At 32.7% G+C, this 17,900-nt stretch overlaps 1 protein-coding gene across 19 annotated transcripts in view; it reads right to left on the bottom strand.

The window, feature by feature from the left end:
- The window catches only part of BIRC6 (baculoviral IAP repeat containing 6), a 286,722-nt gene that overhangs the window by 172,458 nt on the left and 96,364 nt on the right, over positions 1–17,900 (bottom strand). For 9 of the 19 annotated variants that reach the window (XR_008915486.1, XR_458692.3, XM_007476045.3 and 6 more), the window contains 10 exons: positions 15,542–15,689; positions 12,928–13,061; positions 10,794–10,940; positions 8,955–9,142; positions 7,419–7,733; positions 7,076–7,175; positions 4,908–5,122; positions 4,556–4,764; positions 3,216–3,562; positions 1,680–1,899 (listed from right to left, as the gene is read on the bottom strand). Coding sequence is in view for 17 of the 19 variants with exons in the window: in XM_007476045.3 (XP_007476107.1) it covers positions 1,680–1,899; positions 3,216–3,562; positions 4,556–4,764; positions 4,908–5,122; positions 7,076–7,175; positions 7,419–7,733; positions 8,955–9,142; positions 10,794–10,940; positions 12,928–13,061; positions 15,542–15,689 (2,023 nt within the window). In the remaining 2 variants the exon portion in view is untranslated. The remainder of the gene's footprint in view (positions 1–1,679; positions 1,900–3,215; positions 3,563–4,555; positions 4,765–4,907; positions 5,123–7,075; positions 7,176–7,418; positions 7,734–8,954; positions 9,143–10,793; positions 10,941–12,927; positions 13,062–15,541; positions 15,690–17,900) is intronic. The other 10 variants (XM_007476049.3, XM_056813248.1, XM_056813245.1 and 7 more) reach the window with 3 other exon arrangements.

The following is a 17,900-nucleotide window of genomic DNA, read 5'->3' as shown; positions in this document are numbered from 1 at the left end:
TAAACGAGGAGTAAAGAGATTGTATACATTTTATGACTAAAAGTAGAATATATAAAAATGGATTACAGGACTGCATTTGAAATAAGGGCCTAGGGGATTCAGCTGGGTAGCTTAGTGGATTGAGAGCCAGGCCCAGAGATAGGAGGTCCTAGGTGCAAATCTGGCCTCAGATACTTCCCAGCTGTGTGACCTTGGGCAACTCACTTAACCCCCATTTCCTAGCCCTTACCACTTTTCTGCCTTGGAACTAATACACAGTATTAGTTCCAAGACAGAAGGTAAGTGTTAAAAAGAAAGAAAGAAGGGCCTCTAATTTGATCCACAAAAACAATAATAAATTACCAATAATGAAAATAAAGGGTGTGCCATATGTATGACTTTTTACCTTAGTTTACAGATATAGTGATTTTTTAAAATTGAGAAAAAGAAAACAAAATGGAACATCTCTGCTAAAAACTGTGAAATCAGATTTAAAAGTATGTTTCTATACATGAACTATATAGAATTTATATAATTTGCATTAAAGAAACCATATATGGATGTATAGTTAACAATCTTTAGGGAAAGGATTGTATGGGTAAAGCAAAAAGCCCATAACGTTAGGCAAACTTTTTCAAGCAATATATTAGGTATGCTTTTCAGGAAACAGAATTATAGAACATTGACTCCTAAACTCATAGTTCACAGACAATGAAAATGACTTCCTCAAGGTTAAAACAGCTAGTTACTAGCAGAAATGACACCAAAAACAATTTCTACTAATTGTTAATCCAGTAGACAATGTAATTCTAAGCTCTTAAAACTCAGCATTTTGCAAAAGAATAATACCAATGAGAAACGAAAAAACTGGAAGGGGGGAGTTACTTTGGGAAAGGAAGTTTGATGGATCAAGATAGTCTGAGAGATTTGTTGTGTCACCATTCTTTATAACTACTTGCATGTTGGCATTAGAACAAGGAGAAAGGAAATGCTGAAGCTGTTAAAGTAATTTAGGGGCACTTACTGCAGAGCATTGAAAACTAATCAGAGGAGTTTATATTTTCAAGCTCCATTCCCTTTTCTGGGGAAACTGAACACAATAAAAAACATAATAAAACAAAATGGCTCTAACAATAAATCACCTTGTGTCAATCAAAAAGAAGGCTAAAGTAATTATTTTATAACAGATTTACTCTAAAAGTTGGATTTTATGTTGTTATATCATCTGTTGTACTATTATATTAGTATACCTACACATATGAAGTGAAGTACGTGAGAAATGTTTATTATTTCAATATACTTTTAATTTTTTTTTATTTCAATTTTTTATGTTTCCTCCTTTCAGTAACTCAATAGCGGGTGGGGGAATGGGGCTAAATTACAAAGCATTTCAATTATAAAAGATGACTATCATTACTTGCAATGGAAAAAGCAGAGTTTTTCAACTCTGCCTCACTTGATCCTACCAAAATAAATGATGAACAAAGTCTGATCTAAAAACCCAAGAAAACTATCTCCTTCCTCTAGATTCCTCAGATCTCTCATCCTTGGGAATTTCACCAGCCCTGAATCCAAAGACATGTTTAATAGCAGTAGTAATGTTAGTTAATCTTCATTTCACTCTTCCTTCAGTTTGCAAATAGTCTCCCTACATCAGATCACTGAAAATAAACACAAAGGAGTCCAACAATCTCTCCTACCTGTCTTGAGGAAAAATAAGAAGTTGCTCTGAATTGTACAATTCCTGAAGAACATTGGAAAGGAACTGCCCCCACCATCTTTCACCACCACAAAGCTGAACAAGAAGAAGACCAGTGTGCAAACGTATCTTTGGGGTTCCACTAATGCACAGATGTTTAAATAGTTCTTCACAAGCCTGAGCATGAAATGTATTTTGCAAAACTGCAGGTACCGAGTGTCCTGTTAAGACAGGGAAATAAGATTGGCTTCTAAATTTAAAAGGAAATTTTAATATTAGTAATGTAAAATATGCACAACTTAAAAAAATATTTCTTTTTTATGCAAATACAATGTCATTATTTGATCAGGTCTAGCTAGTAAATTTTGAAAAGCTATCATATTCAATTCTCCTGTTAATGTGGTATTTACTGATTATTTTTGGAAAGAAAAAGTAAATATTATTAGTCAAAAAATCCAAATAGGATTTGTTAATCATCTACTATGTGCTAAAATCTGGGGATATGAAGACAAATCAAAAGCAATCCCTCCCACATACATACATCAGAGGAGAAAATTTCCATAGTTAAATGTATATAAAAGACTTAAAGAGTATTTTTTTAATAGACACTTGAGGGTGGAGAGATTACAAAAGGCTTCATATAGAAAGAAGCAGTATGAACTAAATTGTGAAAGTAACAGATTCTAAGAGAGAGGTGAGGGAAAGATTACATTTAAGGCATAAAAGAGTTTAGTACAAAAGTATGGACACAGAAAATTGTATACATGGATCAATAAAAAGTATGCAATCAATAAGAAGTTTTCTAAGACTATAAATGTACACAGATGCAGAATAAATATGTAATGAGCTTGAAAAGGCAGGATGGGGATAGACTGTGCCGGGCTTTAGAATGCAAACATGGTGATTTCATATTTAAGAGGAAATAAGGAATCATTGGAATATATCAATTAGAGAGGAGATACATATTCAAACCTACACTGTCAGAAAATTATTCTGAAAGAAATGTAAAGGAATGGGAAATGATGGAATGAGATATGAAAAAGGGAAATAATCTGGGACCTTTCATATTAGTTTGAAAAAGGGATAAGGTGACAGTAGATAGGAAAATTTCAGGCATTAAATCTTCTGTTTTTCCTAAATGATATTTTAAATAACCCATATAAAACTAATTTGGTTATAAAAATAAAAATTCCATATTGTAATAATAGTCTATATTTAAATTTTTAGATATATAAAAATTTGTATGTCATAATTCAGATACAAGGACAAAGACTATAGAAACCTACAAAAAACAAAAGAGAACAATAATACTTTGACAATGAACTTATCAATGAATTGACATACTAAGAAATGTTACTATGCATAACTAAATTTTTATTTAGTCAGAACCATCCCCCAAATTAATTTTATTGTAGTAAGCAGAGAAAAGGCAATATAAAAGGTTCCGCTCCAACACTAATGGACAAAGCAACATGCTTCTCAACATACTGATAAACTAAAACAAACAAACAAACAAACAAAAACAAAAACCACAAACCATTGGAAGAGTGAAGGAGACTAAGTAAAGTATCCAGGAGATATCTGATGATTGTCCGTAACTGTTCAGTGGAGGACATCTGAATTAAATCTTTAGCTTCAGGAAGTTCTCTCAAGGTCTTTCTGCTTGCACCTAATGCTACTTTAAGCCTCTGTACTGCATGATGAGCCAAATTGAGTTGAAGTTGCAACTGAATACAGTCTTGATAGGCAGAAAAAACTCTAGTGTCTTCTTCAACTGCCTTATCTGGCTTCCGCAAAAAATACTGTGCATTATTGGCACTATTGAGTGGAGGAAGATCAATACTCTGCAAAAGGGTTTCCAGTCTATGACAAGCTAAATTGTATCTATAAATGAAAAACAAAAGGTAAAAGAATTTGTGGTCCATTCTTCCTTAATATACAATATAAAAAGAGTTGCAAAGAATTAAACCACAAAGAATTTGCTAAAGTGATTGATACCAGAAAAAACAAAACAAAAAGGAACAATAAAACGAAAACTAAAACTCCAACATGATGTCCAATTAAAACTTTTTTGTTACTGTATACAGTTCTTCTACTTCCTTTATCTTTTTTTTATATTTAAGCAGCACCCTTTTCTAAATGAAAATACTTGCAACTCAAGGATACCACCAGGCAGGTGTTCTTTCCTTCTTATTTTAGTTTGATTTAACCCACCCACCATCCAAACTAGTCCTTTCCTTCCTTTTAATCCCTCCTCTAGGTCCAGGGTGCCTATCAGCCAAATAGGCAGATTGGTCGGTCATATGACTTGTGAACTGGTGACTACCAGCCAACTCTTTTTCTGACTACCACCAAAGGTTGTGAAGGCTAATAGTGTCAAACTCAAAATAAAAATGATATATTGACTTAGAAAATCACAAATGACAACTATTTTTTACAGGTTTTTTATTTATTTTGTTAAACATTTCCCAATTTTCTTTTAATCTAGTTCCACATCCAGGAGTTTTGCTGACTGGCCTTCAAGTATCAAGTCTGAAACCTCTAGTCTAGGCCTTACCACATTTTCTGCCTCCACTTCTTTGAGACACCAAACACTGTTATCTAATCTAACAATATAATATAAAGACTTCTTGCAATTCACCCTAAAACTGATCGGTAGGCACTGTGCCTTACGACTTGTAACACAACTAAACTTTATGTTATCCTACTCAAATAAAGTGTAAGCTCCTTGAGAACAGGGTTTTATTTTTTTCTATATATTAACCATCTATCACAGTGCTTGTTACACTGTAAATACTGAATAAATGCCCATAGATTCATGCATTCACTCTAGTAGTTTGTTAATATTAAGCAAGACTTTAACTATTCCACACTAACCTGCATTGTATATCTTCTTGCAAGGCAATCATCATTGCTAAATGCTGATCAATTTCTGGTTGATTTGAAGATTCACTTTCTCCTCTCAAAGGATCATGCATTAACTTCAATTCACTCTCCCAGGGCAAGATATAGGTGTGACCATAATAAAATCCTAATGGGATTTTTGCTCTAGCATTTGTACTACCATACCGACCAATGACAGTGATCTGAAATGAAAAACATATATATCTGCCACAATAAACATTTCAAGAACATAGTATTTTAATGAATGTACAATTAGGCTTTAATTGGTGACTAATAAAATTCTTAATATAGGTTGCCAGAAACATTTCAATTATCTTTTTCTTACCTTCATAAACCTGCATACAGGAGGTGGTATTAAGTCATGAAGAATTAGTGAATGGGTGCTAATATCAGTAGCAACTACCAATCGCCTTCCATCTACCTCTTCTCCTAATGTCCAGATGTCAATTGATAAAGAGGCCAAGTCCCCACAGGTGGGAATCAATACATCTGTCAAGAGTACAGGTCTGCCAAAATCTAAGGTTACAAATCTCCTTGCTCCTATGAAAAAGAAAGCAGAGTTGGCTGAAACAGCAAATGCTGAATAACCAAAAGATGAAGTAAACAAAGATTCAGTGAATTATTTTAAGAAGAAATTACATAAAACTTTTTAATAAAATATAAATTCTTAAATAATGGAAAATAATTTGTGAAAAATAACAAACATTGCAGTTTTTAATAAATAATTCTCTGAAGTCCACAAAAAACCTTCATTTTTAAATTAAAAAAAAAAAACCTAAATCATTTAAGCTTAAGAATAATATTACTTCAAGGGAGGTAATTTACTTATTTTGAGAACTTCTTTAAAAGGGTGTTGAAGAATATTATTGTCATGTTGAATGAAAGCAGTTCATGAAAACTATCTTAAGAACCAAAACCAAAATCCTTATCAGACCAAATTTAAAATAGACCAATAGAATGCTAGCAAATGCTAATGAAATTAAATTCAATCAACGTACTCATTGCAAGAAGGTAAAGACAAAAGGATAAGAACGATTAATTCATGCCTTCAAGAAACTTAAAGCCTCATATGGGGGTTTTAACATGTACATAGATTAAACATAATATCCATTATAGAGCACTTTTTAAACAAAGAAACATTTTCATAATTGTGTAAGTCACTTTTAAATTTCTTTTCCATTTTAAAATAATACATATAGCACAGAATACTTTACGCTATGACACTATCTGCACTGTATATTCTCCTAAAAAAGACAACCACCATTATATGGATTATCATTTTAAAATAACTTGAATGAAATAAAATAGCAAGAATTTGTTGTTATACTACTTGTGTGGTGATATTATCTACATTTATAGATCTGTTGGCTCTCTTGATATGCAAATGAAAAATACCTGCATTTTTAACAATGTTATGAGCTTATGATTTCTATCCTAGCTATTAAATGTGCTTGCTGAGTAAACATTGGCACAGGCAAATAACAAAATCAGAGAAAAGCTCTTGATTCTATATTAAGAAAAAAATTCCTGGAGAATTGAGGCTATTTATCATATTCTCATGTTGGTATCCAAGTTGATTAATTCTTTCATGCAACTATAGTACTACCAACTACAAAGTAGCAAATAATTTCAGGTCAGTGGAAACACACAAATCTAAAAAAAATAACTTCAAGGTTAAAAAGAAAAAACTACTTTAGTACTTATAAACAACATATAGTGGGAAAATTTGACTAAATCTTTCCCAATAAACTAGAGAAGTACACAGAATCAGCCTAAAAAAACTGCTATGGGTTCTCTGAGTAAACAAAGTCTGAATAATCCTCAGCTCTCTATCAGCATAGTACAGTGGAAAGGCTGTAGGATTTAAAGTCAGAACTTGTGTTCTAATTACAGTTCTATACATCATAACCATGTGATCAGTTCCTTTCCTTCTCTGAACCCTCAGTTTTGTCATCTGTAATATAAAGAAAAATATAATATAAATATGTAATATGAACTACAAAGTCCATTCTAGCTTCAAATTTACATTCAATCTTCTGTCACAAGAAATTGGCCAAAAGCATGGCCAAAGGATTAACTCTGAGTTTAGTACTACTCATAGGGTATATAGCACATAGTAGGTCATTAAGGAAAATTTATGAATTGATGGGTTAAGGACAGTGCCTTCAAAAAGTTCTGTCAGAACATCAGCCATCTTGATGAAACCAAATTTTAATTTTCTTAATTTTATTGTTGAAGTTTGTTCATAAGCAAAGTTTATATAGAGATGAAATCAGCTTGTTCCAAAAACTATTTGCACCTGCTTAGTAGCTTTCTTCATTTATTTGATGAGCAACTAACTTGCTTGATCTCAATAAATCCTAGCTACATAAAAGCATCTGGTATTTATTTATAAAGGAGAACCAAAGGAAAATAAAATTATTAGAAAACCCCCCATCATATATTAAATCTTAAAACAATCAAGAAAACTAATACTTTAAAATTTTATTTTACCTGAGTGCATTCGCTCTATAATAATAGACTGGTGGGGTGGAGGTTGTAGGAAATGTGAAGCATGAGAAATTGCTAGAGCAAGGCCAGTCCCAAGTGGAGTCTAAAAGTAAAAAGGAAAGAAACCAAGTTTGAGATTAGCCTAATTCGTTAAAATAAAAATTTATTAAATGAGGCTACAGAATATAATTTATTAATTTATATTTGTATTTAAGTATATTATACAATTTATGCTTTCTATATGCTAACATTTAAGTTATAGAATTTAAATCATATTGTATTCTATTAAAAATTATGAGTAGTGAGACCATGAAGTCTTCATCTGCTTAAATCCATGATCAATTACCGTTCTAGACTTGTTTGCACTTTTATTATGTGCAGCAAGATTGACTGTAGGAGGATCGATAACTGAGCCTGGGAAGAGTTGTGCAAGTTCTGCATTGATCACAACAGATACAGCTTCATTTGGTGGAGTTAGTGGTGGAGTCATGAAGAGAGGTGTTGTTTTCGGTGTAGGGGGAATAACATCAGATGGATGAATGAAAAATCCTGGTGCTGCCACTGGATTAGAAGGCACAGAGTTGTGAACAGGACCCACTGCTGATGCTGCTGCAGCAGCCGCTGCCGTAGTCTGATGTAATTTGGCTTCCAACTTGGCTTTCTGGAAAGAATGTGTAGAAGCAGGAAATGTGGATTAAACTTGGTTCAGGAAATACTAAAAATAAACAATGCATTGTTCCATATTTTAAACACTATACCACCATTTTAATTTAAATAAATTGCTAATTAAATAAAGATGACAATAAAGCAAATGCTGGACCAAAAAAAAACACATTCTAATAAAACCATTTTAAAGAAAATCCTCACTTTAAATGAACTGCTTATTAAATGAGATTGACAGATAAAGAAAATGTTGTTAGAAAAATATAAAACATTTTAACAAAATGATTTTAAAGAAAATCCTCAATTTAAAATAACTTAAACAGAAATTAAAGCAAATAAGGCAACAGGTAGGTGGCTCAGTGGATTGAGAGCCAGGCCTAGAATGGGAGGTCCTGGGTTCAAATTAGGTCTCAGACACTTCCTAGCTATGAGACCATGGGTAAATCACTTAACCCTCCCTAGTCCTTTCCGTTCTTTTGCCTTGGAACTGATACTCAGCATCAATTCTAAGACAGAAGTTTTTAAAAAAAGAAAAAATATTATAAGTAACAAAATGATTTTAACAGCTTTTCTCAAAAAAGAGTTGTAAAGGATATTTGAGATGAGGATGAGGGAAAAGGCAGAGAAGTGAAAGCACGAATGAGAGAAAAGCTGTGTTCAGAACAATACATGACCAAACCAGAAATGCCATTTCCACATGAAAAGTTTTTGGTAAAAATGTAAAACTTTGAATTTTGGCATCTTCTATTTAAGTAACAGTTAACTATTCAAAGCAAACAATAATTTCTTCTAATGTTTAAGCAAATATAATGCAAACTGCGTTTATAAACACAGTCTTAAATCATAAATGGCAAAAGAAGACACATAAGAAATGTGTCTTTCATCTATAATCTTAAAACTACAAATTTAAATTACTTAGTAGAGATGTAATTCCCTTCAGAATGAAGGAAGGTTACTATTAGTATTACTTACACAAATACTCAATAGAAATAAACAATTGCTTTAATGATATCAAAGATTATAAAGTCATATTTTACACTGACCATCCAAGTTATTTGTAAACCACACAGTGTCAGATATTTAAGCGGCTATTACAATTAGCTCTTTTCAGTCCCCTCACTTCCTTTGATGAGGAAGAATGGCCAATTTTATTTGAGGACTTTTTCTCAGCTTTTGAAGTTTAGAGACATCATAAATAAATAGCCAAAGAGTCTCCAACCTGTTGCTGAAGCTTCAAAAGCTGCTGCTGTTTCTCTTGCAGCACCTGGAGCTGTTGCTCAGCTGAAGCCATTGCATGAGAGAGAGACTGCAAAGCTACCTGGGCTGCTGAACTCAGGGCGGTCGAAGCTTCCCCAACGGTCCCCGAGGAGAGGCCACCTACTGCGGGGGTAACCCCGAAGGAACTCACTGGCATAAGACAAAAAATAACACACACACACACACACAAACAAACAAGGATGAAGAGGAGGTTCATACAATAACAGGATTTTTTAAAATTATGAATATAAAAAACTAAAGAAAACTGCTATTTATCCAGAATCATAAATAAAAACACCATGTCTAATGATAGATAAGGTAATTCCTGTCATAATGATCAACCTACAAAATGCAAAGGTTTCTTCTAAATTCAAACCAAAAAACCTAAAATTATGTCAAAAGTATACTACTTAGTATACTTTGTTTTCTTCCAATTCTTTAAAAAATGTAAACTGAATTAACCAGAAAATTTGTGGTTTTTTGAAAAAATCACTTTATTCCCTAATGATTCAGGATAAATGGAAGTGTAACAATATTAGTTGTTAATTTTTTAAAGTTATACAAAAATACTCACATTGTGCAACAAAAAAACATTTTGTAATCATGTAATTTCTGCTGATATGAAAAGTCCCTGAATACATGAATTATAGCCTGCTCAGAAATAATGTCTTAACTAAATGTGTCAAACTAAATTTAGTACTATTAGTGGAAATGGACACAGTAGGTAGAGTTCTTTGAAGATTCAGATCCTAATTCAAAACACACATAATAGCTGACTGACCATGAATAAATTAAGGAACCTGTTCCACATCAGTAAAAAACAGGAAAATATTACTCAAATAACAGGTTATATGAATAAAGTGCTTTATAACCTTTACAGTCACAAATATGAGGTAAAATCTAATTATACTTTCTAAAGTACTGGGGTCAATTACTACATTTGGCAGTGTCTAAAGTGGCAACTTAAAACAGAATCAAAGCTGTTATAATATTGAAGTTCTACAAACTGTTTTTTAGTACTTAATCATGGAAATTTTGTAGAAAGAACTATTTTATTAACTGATCATGTGAGAATCAATTATACTATATAGAAAGTGGGGCAGCCAGGTAACTCAGTGGACTGAGTTCTAGCCAAGTTCTAGCCAAGGCTAGAACAGGAAGTCATTGGTTGAAACCTAGCCTTCAGACACTTACTAGCTATATGACCCTGAGCAAGTCATTTAACCCTCATTGCTATACCATATTGCTTTTCTGACCTGCCTGGGGGAAGATGGGGACTCGAGTGTGTACATACACATAGACAATCCAATTAAAAGAAAACAGCCCACTGCCTTACTGAAATTCATTCTCTCTAAGAGAATTAATTATAACTTACTTGACTTTAATCACACTGCCCTTCTGATGAGCAAGGTGCTCAAAAAGTCAGAGAAAGATTTAATAGTTCTTTAGGAAATAAAGTGTTTTTAAAGATGAATGAATGGAAGGATCTACAAGTTTATAGAGAATCCAATTCCGCTTAAGGAAAAGGCCATACTCAGAATACCAATTTTAATAATTTAATAGACCTAGTGCAATTTGAGGTAACAAATCTAATCTATACAGTCATCTACACAGTTACATAAGTAAGTGTTGCTGAAAAATATAACCTCTAACATTGTAATATAACATTGACCCTTGATCAAAATAAATTACAGAGGTACTTTTGTTTCCTATGTCTGATTCATGTTAGTAAGATATTGTTATTAAAAACACTCTCTATTCTATATAGGCATATATAAAAAATAATGAAGAGTGTATATACCAGTAAACGTACTTGCATCATCCCTTTCTATCCTGGTTCCATCACTGGTTGAAACGCAAGAAAAGTGCAGAGGTTCAACTTCAAGGAGTCCAGTCAGAGAAGTAAAACTACCCTCAGCAGCTGTGCAGCTACTAACCTTGCCATTCCCTACAATAGAAGACTTAAGTTGCATCATATACAATGAAAAATTTATGAATTTTAAAAATATAGCAAACAGTATTGAACAAGTTATCCCTACTTGTTGCCCCAGATGGTGAAATTAGGAGCAAAAAAAAATGTATATTTTTTTCTTTGCTAGTTACAAATCCCTGCCCTAAATATATTAAAAAATAATAGCCATTCCTTTCCTCTCCTATGGATATTTTCACTAAGGGATGTACTTACATGGATAAAGTAGGCTATTAGTCATGGTAAGATTTTGTTAGGTGAAAGTGGAATTGCTATACTAATAAAAGAAAAGACACAAACTCATCTCATACAATCTACTATGTGATTGTTCCAAACAGTAAAAGCTATAAATTCAGGAGATAAAGAGATGATTTGTATCTTAGGTGCAAGAGATATGTAAAAGAGACCATATCTGAACGAGGCCCTTAAATGATGGGTAGGATTTCACTATTTGTGAATTTTGTTGTTGGGGGTGGAGGAAAAGAGTAGATAACATATTATGAAGACAAAGCTCCAAAATAAATGAACTGGAACTTTCAAATCACACTATGGAAATTTGTACTATATGAATGAAATTGGCTGAATTTTTTAATATAAGAGATGTAAAATCAAAATAATATTTTTTGGAAATTGATTACAATATGAAGATGATGAAATAATTATAAAGCAAGAGAAAACAAGGCACATGATACATACCTCTGTACATATTTATTATGTACAGAGACCATCATACTAGGCTCACTTGGAGAAAGAGTGTAAGTATGAGAAAAAAAGATAGATTCAACATTAAAAAAAGAAACAATCACCATGAGGTAGGGAATGGCTGGATACAGAGTGAGAAAGGAAAAAAAAATAAACTTGAGTTTTAAACCTCACTTATAATTGAGAAGACTCCAGTGCATTAGCAAAACTGGCAAGAAGGAAGCCATTTTTGGAAAGAAAACAAAGATCAATTCCAATAATATTGAGTTTGGGGTGACTATAGAACAAGAACTTGGTAATACAATACTTGGTGGACAAATTAACTGCTTTCACTTCCTCCTCCTAAACCTTAACTCAATATCACCGTTCAATTTTACTTGCTTAAAAAACATCACCTTGACCATTCACATATAGTTCTAGTATTAAATGGGTACCTACACAGATACTTAAGCATTTAACTATAGATGTATATCACTAGCAAGTTATTAGAAGTGTCCACTTAAATGTCTACAAGGTAAGTCAAATTTGACTATTCTTTCTCCAAAGTCTGGTCAGTTGGACCATATAATTATTCCATTTAATATTCTTTAGCAGTACCCTACTTTACCCTAGGTTAAAATGCAAAATCCTGAACCTGGCATTTAAAGTCTTCCACAATACCACCCCAGCAAATGTTTGTATCTGAATTTCATCTCACTTGTTATTTCACATACTTGTTTACTATAAAATTTTCAGATACTTTTTACTGTAAAAATTAACAGGACACTTTTCTGGATCAATTCTACTCTACCTTTTGCCTCTAGACAGAGAGATATAAAAAGAACTACCCAAAGAATCTTGAGCTTCCTTTAAAGAACAATTTAAAGTAAAATGTCAGCCCAAACAAGTTCCCTTCAATAAATTACATATATCAGATTGTCATAAACAAACATCCTCACTCAAAACTGAAGGGTAACTTTTGGGATTTCCTCTTTTATTCTGCCACATTAATTTAGTAATGGAGAATTCAGTCAGAGGAACCTGGGATCGAACAACTCCCCTGACTATGCATATGGCATTTGGCAACACTCTGGAGAACAGCTTTTCTCAAGAAAAAGTAGAAGGAAAGGAAATGGAGGATTAATGGGAGAAAAAGGAAGATTTGAACAACAATATTTTCATCATTTTACAATCAGCATAAATTCTAATGAGGAATATAATTAGGAAAATGTAAACTCCATCATCAACATTAAAGACTGTTTCAGGTTTTTAAAAAAATCAATACCTGAAAGGACATCTGAGAGGTCAATTTCATCTGATTGTACACCAATACTGCTATTATACACATTTTTACAAGAGGAGCCGCTCATCTCCAGATCAAAGAGAACTGGATCAAACGGTGAGCTATATAATCCATATCTGGAAAACAAAATGAACTAATTTAAAATGAATAAACAGATTTATATAAACGAAACTTTACTCATATCTCACTTAGGGCAATTTTAACATTCAGCCTTTTGTTTGTTACTTGTGTACGATCTCCCAAACTAGAATGTAAAATACAAATTATAAATAACATGGCTAAGTCACTACTCAATTTCCCATAAGATCTATAGCAATGATTTGTACATATTAGATAATGAAATCAATTATTTTTTGAATGAATGAAAACTGAAAAAAGAAAACTCAACAAAGGTCTGCTTTTAAGAGTTCTAATACACACCAATATAAAATAAAATTCAAGATATTTTCATGGAGAAGGCTTTCCTCTTAATTTTCAAGAAATGATTTTTGAGGATATCTAATTTCCATGTTATAAACTTTTATTTTTAATAAATTCAAAATGATACGCTTGTGAAAACATTTTCTAGTTAAGTATTTCACAAGTAATTCCGTAAAAAATACCATATTACATCTGCCTATGGTTTCTTTCTTTCCTCAGCCACTATCATAGTATCGAGTTGTCTAGTAATTTCTCTTCTACTTTTCTGTGCCTAAAACAAGCAAAGACCTAATAGTACCAACGAGAAGTTTGGTATAATGGATAAAGAGTAAGCCTCTGGTGTCAAAAGGACTTATATTCAAGGTCTGCCACTGACATTTGCTGACTTTGGGATCTTAGGGGAGACATATAATTTTTCAGAACCTTGGAGAAAGCTATAAGAATTGTGGTCAATCATTTTCAGTCATGTCCAACTTGTCATAACTCTATTTGGAGTTTTCTTGGCAAAGATACAGGAGAAGTTTGCCATTTCTTTCCTCCAACTCATTGACAGATAAGGAAACTGAAAGAAACAGGGTCCCATAGGCAAATAACTGCTTGCCCAAGATCATATAACCAGTTAAGTGTCTGAGCCAGGCTTGAACTCTGGAAAACAAGTCTTCCTGACATCGAATCAAAAACTGTCACCCAGCAACTCTAGAACTATAAACTTCAAAGCAGGTTCTAAGATGCAATTGAAAAGGGGGTTTCTAACCTTAGAATAAACACAGCAGAGAAATTAAAGATCCATTATAAAAAGAAAGAAAAACCAGAGTAGGAAGCTTTCTTTTATGTATCAAGAATGGAAATTAAGGAAAGCAATAAACAGAGTGCTAGATCACTTCTTTTTTATTCTATTTATTCCCCTAAAATTAAATACCACAGGGAAATGCAAAGTAGTACAATCAAGCAAGAAAGATCAAAAGATAAAAGACATCTGAATTTCAGGGAAAAAACAGAATAAGATTATCTCTAGTAAAATTATCTGAATGGTATAATGGGATACAGTTTAATAGTGTTGAACTTTGAGTAAGTAAAACCTAGAATAAAACTACTTCTAACATTTATTAGTTAGATGGGAAATAGCAAGTCATTTAATCTCTTTTGTCTCAGCCTCAGTTTCCTAGACTTTAAAATAAAACTATCCATTTTATGGCTCAAGACAACATATGTAAATCATGCAACAGACCTTTAAGTACAATAAAAATAACAAATATTACCATTAAATCATCATCATCACCATCCTCATCATAGCAACTAGCATAAAGGCTGCCATGAGGGCTTGTGAAAGGTAACACAAAGTGGGACTGGGTTGGAAATGAGAGGGATAGGAAGAAATAAAAGTAAAAAAAAAAGGGATGGATAGTAGTAAGAGAAGGAGGTACGGCCTTAAAGGTGAAGGCCATATTCTTTTCCTTCCTTTGATGCATCTGTCAAATCAGACATAGCACTGAAATATTCCTTTTTCAAAGTAAGAAGTCCAGAAAGTTGGAGAAAAGGTAGAAAACAATGAAAATTCATCTGTCCACTCGTTCTTCTCCACTAGGAAGTCAATTATATAATCACTGTCTAAGTGTTACCATTATAGTAAATTAGCTGTGAATCCTTTTCCATTTATAGAATTTGGGTATGAACAATGAATTTTTTAAAGGAACCTTGTAAGACCAAAATCAGATTCCCCATAAAGATTTTAGGCAGAATGAAATTAAACATGTGGTGTGTTTTTATTTACTTATTTTTTAATGAATGAAGGAAAAGGATATAAACTCTTGATACCTGGAAGGGGGATATGGAAGCTTAAGTGACATAATTTAATCCATTTCAATAAATACTTTTGGTTGATATTGATAGACCTGGCAAAGAAGATACAATCAATAACATTCTGTTCTGTTAAAAAGATTACTATATAATTGCTTACATATAATGAAAAGAAAATGACTGTCATTTAAACTCACTGGAACTCAGAAAATGAAAAATTTCAATGACAGATTCTAAACTCATCTAACAAAAAAAGGGGGGAAAATTCCAAAAAATTTTAGAGTTAAATGTATTTGTTTCATGCACTCAAACAATACTTAAATAAGGGTGATGTTTCAGAGTAAACATAAATGGGACCAAATTACTTATTTTAAAGTACCTGGTTTGAAGTAAAGCCTCCATTGGTGTTAGCCTTTCCTGCAACTGTTTGGACACAGCAGTAAGCAAAGATGCACAAGCAGTACTGCAGCCAGCAAGATCCTCATCTTTAACATAATTCAACAAGACAAAATACCAGTACACAGAACCTATAAGCATAGGAAACAGAAGATTACACAATTTTATAGTAAAGACAAAGACTGTGGATTAATACGCTCATTAAACTAGGAACCTTAATCTACTATATTATAACCTGTCTTTAACAGTTAAAGAAAAAATATATACCCTTTAAAAATATATAATCTATAAAACCTTTAAAAGGATAAAACTGAACTAAATTAGATAGAGCAGTGTTTATAAATAGATGAAATTGAGATGAAAATTATTAAACCTAAAATACTATGGGAAAAAAGGAAAATGCTAAAAAAAGACAATATACTAAATATCCAGAGAAAAGAAAACAGAATGTGAGATGCTATCTAACATGACTTATCCTTTTAAATAGAATATTTGCAAATTTTTTATCTGATGTGATAATGAATGATAAAAGGCACTACAATGTTCTAGTAGACAATGCTCATCATGGCACTGACAAATCCTTGGTTTCTAAGACTATGTCAGAATAACACAAGATAGGAAGCTTTTTTAAGTCCAGAGAGGTTTCTCATCACTGAAAGCTTAGCCCAGGTTGAACCATGAAATAGGCAAGTTTGTAAAATAGTCCACACTCCCAAAAAGTCCTTTCCCTTAAGTGACAATGAAAAGAGTAACAGAGAATAGGATAGGAGATGATGATGTTAGGAAGTTTTTCATACTCTCTGCAAATATTAACTCTTGGTGTTACTCTAAATGTTAAATTCACTCCAGTGCTTACTGGAGGAACTAAATGAACTGTATCAATATAGAAAGTCTCACTATACATGAAACCAGGGAACATGAAGTTGCAGAAAAAATTAAAGACAGCTCATAGGTTTTCCAAGAAAGGAAAATACTCAGTGACAGAATTGGTTTTATTGTACCCTTAATAGCAATAGGAAGCACTGTTTCCTCCAGGTCTGTGATGACAAACCTATGATGCCCATGACCAAAAGGGCATGCAGAGCCCTCTCTGAGCACACTTGCAGTCGACTACCAAAGTTCATTACTAGAAAGCAAGATAGACTCAGGGCAGAGCTGGTCCCTTCCCCCTCTCCATTAACCTGAGGTCATTCCTTACTTCCCTACCCCTCAGCCTAGCAGCCCAGTAAGAGCACTTTCTTCCCTCTGTTGTCTAGTTTAAGGAGGGGCAGAGGGAGAGGGACCTCTCTGTTGTGAGGTGATGGGGAGGGTAGACAGTACTTCATCTCTAAAACGTTCACCATCATTGCCGTTGGTTATATCCCATTGAGGTACACATAATTGGTACAAGCAAAAGGACCATTAGGAATAACTATAGCTAAAGCACCCACTTCTCAGTAGAGGCTCAGTAGAAGACAACCACAAAGAGTTTAATAAGTATACTTATTGTATATTGATTACAAATAAGCATTTCACTCAGTAAAGCAAAATAGCTTTCATCCAAAAAAACCAAGTCTTTGTATAAATGAAATGCCTTTCCAGCTATATCATCATAATTTCTTTAATGGTCAGTATCAATAAGAAGCTTGAAAAAGAATCAAAACCTTTGATCAAGGTCATGGAAGATATCCTATGAAAAGTCTAAATTGAAGAGGGATTCTGTATAAATAGTGAGATTCTCCAGATATTCAGGTTTGTAGATATCATATGCAAACATTAAAAAATCAATGATATCCATGAAAGCTTGATCTAGTAATAACAAGAAGATGAAAAATACCTATCAAAATACAGTCCAGATTATTATATGCAATTATAAAGAGAGTAACTATATTTTAGGTATTGCAGAGACAGTAATAGAAATGAGTTTCAAAATAAAATGCAAAAAAAGGCTACCTTACATAGAAAATAAGTGTTGAAAATTTAGTTTTAGAGCTGGTCCCTGCTAGCAAAGCAACTTTTTTTTCAATAATAATATTCAGCCAATAGAACAAATATGCCTACAAATCATCTAATAGTAAATCCTAAGTATTTTGATGAAAAAGGTTTTTTTAATTTGTCATTGCATACTTGATGGCAACACAATATGTAGCAGGGACTCAAAAAATGACTGTGAAATTTAGATACCATAATGACTGAAGAATCAAAATGGCAAATAATCCAGAGTAAGCTAAGGATGTACAGGGTGTTGAAACATATTACAAATATCATCAGTATAAAAGTGGTACAAAAGACAAAGACATACATGACAAGAAAAGATAAACCAGTTACATAGCAAGAACACAAAATAATAAATGGCATCATCA

This window comes from Monodelphis domestica, chromosome 1 (genome assembly GCF_027887165.1).
Source record: "Monodelphis domestica isolate mMonDom1 chromosome 1, mMonDom1.pri, whole genome shotgun sequence".
In the NCBI taxonomy this organism is placed as follows: domain Eukaryota; kingdom Metazoa; phylum Chordata; class Mammalia; order Didelphimorphia; family Didelphidae; genus Monodelphis; species Monodelphis domestica.
The sequence above is the reverse complement of the archived record's forward strand: the minus strand, read 5'-3'. Positions and strand labels throughout refer to the sequence as shown.